Source organism: Epargyreus clarus, unplaced genomic scaffold (genome assembly GCF_041222505.1).
Source record: "Epargyreus clarus isolate Ecla_fem2 unplaced genomic scaffold, WU_Ecla_fem_2.2 ptg000013l, whole genome shotgun sequence".
Lineage (NCBI taxonomy): Eukaryota > Metazoa > Arthropoda > Insecta > Lepidoptera > Hesperiidae > Epargyreus > Epargyreus clarus.
The window spans coordinates 68,850-74,162 of NW_027332221.1; the positions used below are offsets into that span (position 1 = coordinate 68,850).

The window sequence follows — 5,313 nt, forward strand, 5'->3', positions numbered from 1 at the left end:
CAATCTTGCCTAGAGTCACTCGTTAAAAAAATAAATTCGACATGGACGTTAACACCCTGTTCAAATTCATTAAGCCATATGATGGCAACCGAGAGTGCCTCAATTCCTTCATAATAAATTGCAACAACGCAATTGAACTAGCGTCAGACATTCAGAAACCAATACTATTAAAATATATATTATGTCAACTTGAAGGAAAGGCTGAGCTTGCCTGCTCAAATAAAGAATTCCAAAACTGGGACCAATTAAGGGATTTTCTAAAAACTCAGTTTTCTGAAAGGCCAGCATGAATCGGTAAATCAATATTCATTCAAAATTAAAAACCTGTCTATCACAATTGTTAACTGAAATTTCTTTGTCCAATTATAAACATTCTGAAGTGTTAGGTCGCAACGCGGCTATGGAAGACCTAGCCCTACAACATTTCATTATGGGCCTTAATGGGCTTAAGGCCCATTAAGGCCCATAAGGCCCATTTAGGCCCATTTATCATTAATTTTGCGGTGCAAAACACCCAAAAACTTAGGAGAGGCAATAAGCATCGCCATATGTGAAGAACGCATAATGCAATCTATATTCAATCGACAGCAGCAGCAACAATCAAGGAGTTCAGAAAATGTCAAACAAACTTCGTTCCGACGGCCTTTTATATCTAAATATCCAAATAACAACAATAATAATAACAATCAAAAATTAATTTGTAGGTATTGCAAAAATATAGGTCACACTATTGACCAATGCCGCAAACGTGAATATTTTAATAACCGTAGTCGTCCATCAACCAGTGGGTCTACCGCGTATCTCAACGCTATAGCTATAGCGTTCATGAAAAACACTTGTGCGAAGCACTTAGCATAGCTTTCATTTTGAGCGACCGGCTATGATCGCCGCACTTTTGTAATAGCTATAGCTTTAGCTTTATTGAATGAAAATGAACGAAATAAGTCTGGCAACTGCGTTTGGTTAATGCTAGTTGATTACGGTTTACGGTTTTTATTTTATTAATAAAAAATACTTAATTTTATGAAAATATTTGTAATTTTTTAGTTAGTATGTTAAATTATTATATTAATGTAATTACAAGTACATTATATCACACTTCTGAATTTTAAAAAGCAAAATAATTGCCTTTTTTATTAAGCCATTGAAAAACTAAACGCGTCCTGTCAGTGTCAACAAATTAGCGGTGGCCGTGGCCTTTGGTTGTTTGATCATTGTGTAAATTGTGTAATTTCATACGTAAGTACTCTTTTTATTAATTGTCCCTATGTGAAAAGTTATTCTTTGGTGTTCTGTGCACAAGCACCATAGGTTCCTACCTATGGTGCTTGTACGATTTGTGCTTTTTCGAAGTTATTGTGTCGCCGAGCCGTGTTTCCCGCCAAACACTACAAATGAGGGGAATCATTATATTAAGTACACATATCCCTTTAAATAAGCTAGAGAGAGCTTCCACTATAATTATTTAGTTTTCTGTAATGTGTTTCAGAGGTCAAAAATGCCCGCAGCACGTAAAGTAGCACAGGGACAGTTGGAGTGTTTGGTGGGTTGGATGCAGTCCAACCCACTGGTAGCCCGAGGGGCTTTTTTAAATACCCCACAGGGTAAACAGCGAGCTGGTGCCCTGTGGGACGAATTGGCCTCCCGGCTAAATGCTATGCCGGTGGGATGCACCAAAAGTGCAAAAGAGTGGCGACAAGTGAGTATTTATGAACCTTAATTGATAACATATGATAGGTTAGGTACTTGTTTGTTGTTAAATCATTTTGTTTTTGTATTGTGTTTGTGCTATTGCATGAGTTATTGAATATGATAAGATACTTACTTTCTTATTAGCATTTTGTTTTATGCTGTTTGTGTTATTGCCTGAGTGATTAATTAAATTACTTATTAACATTGGAGGAGGGTTATGGATTAACTTACCTATTAAGTGCTCAAACTAACTTTTTTGTGTTGCGTTGCTTTGCACTTTAGTACTGGGGTGACCTCAAATGCAAGGTCAAGAAGAAAGGGGCAGCAATTCGCCAGCATGGTGGTGGTACTGGGGGGGGGGCCGCCATGTGGCATTTTGACACCATTAGAGGAGCGAATCCTATGTATAATCGGGGTGCAAAATGTCACAGGCATTGAGAGCGTGAGGATCCCTTTTGATGTATGTTTTATTTTTTGTTATTTCCTCTTTATTATTCCTTATGATTTTTATCCTTGCAAATTAAGTTATTATATTAGTCTATTTTTGGATATTATAAGTGTGTATGTCTGTCTGTTTTTGTTGCACCTAGCTCCTAAGTAGTTAAACCATTTTAATTTACATTGTTTTAATAAGGGACTTTATCAAATGTGTTCTTAGCTAAGATTTGGGGGTGGAATGTTTTATTTAATATTAAGTAGATAATAGATATACATATCTACTTTTTTACTACTATTTAGCTTTCTAGGTAGGTATTATGATATTATTATACAATAAACGCTTTAAACGCTTTCTACACTCACAGCCCCACACTAGGATTCCCTGTGTCGTGGGTGCCATGGACACACACATAGACAAATACACAAACACCCAGACCCAGAAACATAAATCTAAATTCATCATTTAGATATCTGTCTGGCCAGGGATCGAACCCGGGACCCTTTGCGCGTCAGACCGGTATGGTGGCCGCTCCGCCACGCGGGTCGTCAATTATAATTTTATTAAATTATCAGTACCATTTACTGCTACTTAATAATATGTAAAATCAAAACATACTCTATGACTGTACTAACCCAATAAGCCAAAACAGTAGGTTACCCTACCTACTATAATTATTGCTGTGCAATGAAATTAAACTCTTCCACATAGATGGAAAACTAATAACATTTCGTTTTATCAGATGGGTGATGATGTGCTACTGCCATCACCACCACCACCACCATCATCAACACCACCACCACCACCACCACCACCACCACCACCACAATCACGGTATGTATGGTATTGGTATGTAGGTGACATAATTTACATTATTAAGAATAATTTATAGGTAATAAGAGTAAAATGCTTATACATATTCTAATAACAAACAACTTTTTCAAAGAAACATGAGTTTAATTTTTTTGACTGTTATTGGTTGGGCAATTTAGCTAATAATAATTTGTAGATACCTTGTTGATGATGGAGGTTGAGCATTGTGGGTATAGCAAGGAAACAATTTAGACTGGCACTTTTTGTATTCTTGTAAGGTTTTTTTTATTAAAGAACATAAAATAGAATAATTCAAAATAAACATTAATTAAAAAAAAGCTATGAAAAGAATGCCGACCGCCAACATACCTAAATATGTACAGTAGTTACTCATACATTATAATTTCATCTTTTATCATGCTACTAAAATAGACATTAATATATAAATCTTTAATGTTTTTAGAAAGTGAAATTCAAATGGAGTCAGAGCCGGAGCTTGAGCCATCTCGAATCCCAAGCGCCCGCAAACGACCTAGTAAGTTATTTTTAAAAGAGCAGCTACATTTCCTATAATTAGCGCACTAAACCATTAAACTAGTTCCGTTTAAAGTGCCCACAATTTTCGACACTAGCGCCAAAATTCCTTGGTTTAGCACTATGAAGTGTAGCCACTGCATAAGCAAACTTCATGTCATCTGAGTACATGTTATTATATACCTTGACCTCATTCTCATATTCCTTAAAATCCTTCCATGTTCTCATTCTTCCGTGATCTCTTTGTTACATATATGATCAACTATTGAAATGTCATTATGCCATAGAGAGGAATTTTTAAAACAATATAATTACTTGAACAAAGGAGTAAAGTATTCATCAATATTTTTGTTTCAGAAAAAAGGAAACATGTCTTCAGCGACGAAGATGACGGTCATGCTGAGCCGTCAAGGACACAAGGTAAAACTAACGTTTGTCAACACGCTTAGCGCAGCGATTATTCTTCTTTGTTGGGCAACGCGGGTTCAATTCCCGCACGGAACAAATATTTTTATGGGGCGCTTATCGTTCAGTAAAAAACGATCCGCAAAAACTTTTGCAAACAATTCTTTTCAAAATCATCATGCATGTTGATGTTGCATGATTTGTAAATCATTCATTCGGAAAATCTTTGCAGCAGTGTGAGCACTTAATTTTATTTGTTATAGTGCCTCCACCGCGTTGGGTCCTTGACCTCGAAAACCGTCGGGGCGCCGATGACCGAGAGCGGCTCGAGTTAGAGAAGCGGCGGGTCGCGTTGGAGGAGCGGCGGCTGGCTCTAGAGGAGCGCCGCTTCGAACAAAATCAGAAGTTCGAGGAGCGGCGGCTGGCTCTAGAGGAGCGCCGTTTCGAAGACGAGCAGAGGTGGCGACACGACATTCTCGACACCCTCAAGGGCATTGCCGAGACATTATTTTAATTTTATGTACATACCGATTTTGTTAATTATACTGTTATGTGACGCCTTATGCATTAACCTACATTGTCCAAACATCTAATTACATCCTACTGTAAAATCAAACATAAAAAAAGGAGAAAAGGAAAAATATATCCATGGAGTTTCTTCCATGTTCTCCATAGGATTTTGTTTTGGAACATGCACCTAGCTTATGACATTTTAAATGTGCCAGTTAATTTGGCCTATTTGAAATAAAAATATTTGACTTTGACTTATACATTTATATGTATTATAATCAACAAAATCGGTGTGTACATAAAATTTTTAACTTTCCTCCTTACTTATAAACAAGTTTTAAGCGTTGCTTAGTTAAAATATATTTTGTCTTTTTTACTATTTGAAAACAATCGAAAATTACAGATTTTTTGCACTAGATGTTTCATTGTTAGTTAGGTATATTATATATATATCTTCATCTAGTATAAAAAATGTAAAAATCTGACGTGTAAAAGCGTCTATAAAAGACCTATTTACAATAAATGAGTTTGAGTCTGAATATGTAGATTATAAAGACCGGTACATTATGAATGTACATAATTATGTAACATACACACGTATGTAAAATAAATATAATATGTAAAATAAAATACGTATGTAAAATAAAAATAAATATAATATTTTGATTTAATTAAATTTTTTATTTATTTGCGTCAAATTCTTTACAATTAAAACTCGTGCTCAGACCCACGAATTCGCGCGTCTTCTTTTTATCTCAGAAAAATGATACAAAAATGAATAACGTACAATAACAATATAAACTTAAATCAAAAAGTATAATTTAAATACAGTCAGAACAAACTTATGTACTAAATTATTATTATTACCGAATGATACAAAAATGAATGATGTACAATAACAATATAAACTTAAACCAAAAAGT

General features: G+C 35.3%; 1 protein-coding gene across 1 annotated transcript; it reads left to right on the plus strand.

Moving 5' to 3' along the window:
• The first annotated feature begins 2,988 nt into the window (after window positions 1-2,988).
• LOC140746623 (uncharacterized) lies at window positions 2,989-5,066 on the plus strand. Its single transcript, XM_073078747.1, has 3 exons — window positions 2,989-3,476; window positions 3,833-3,895; window positions 4,144-5,066. Exons 1-3 carry the CDS (start codon window positions 3,395-3,397, stop codon window positions 4,392-4,394), a joined length of 396 nt encoding a protein of 131 aa, XP_072934848.1. The 5' UTR covers window positions 2,989-3,394; the 3' UTR covers window positions 4,395-5,066.
• Window positions 5,067-5,313: the final 247 nt, after the last annotated feature.

Coding starts and splice junctions, on each gene's coding strand:
- LOC140746623 (XM_073078747.1), top strand. CDS start 3,395: ATGTTTTTAGAAAGTGAAATTCAAATGGAGTCAGAGCCGGAGCTTGAG. Junction 3,477..3,832: donor AAGCGCCCGCAAACGACCTA/GTAAGTTATTTT, acceptor TTTTTGTTTCAG/AAAAAAGGAAACATGTCTTC. Junction 3,896..4,143: donor TGAGCCGTCAAGGACACAAG/GTAAAACTAACG, acceptor TATTTGTTATAG/TGCCTCCACCGCGTTGGGTC.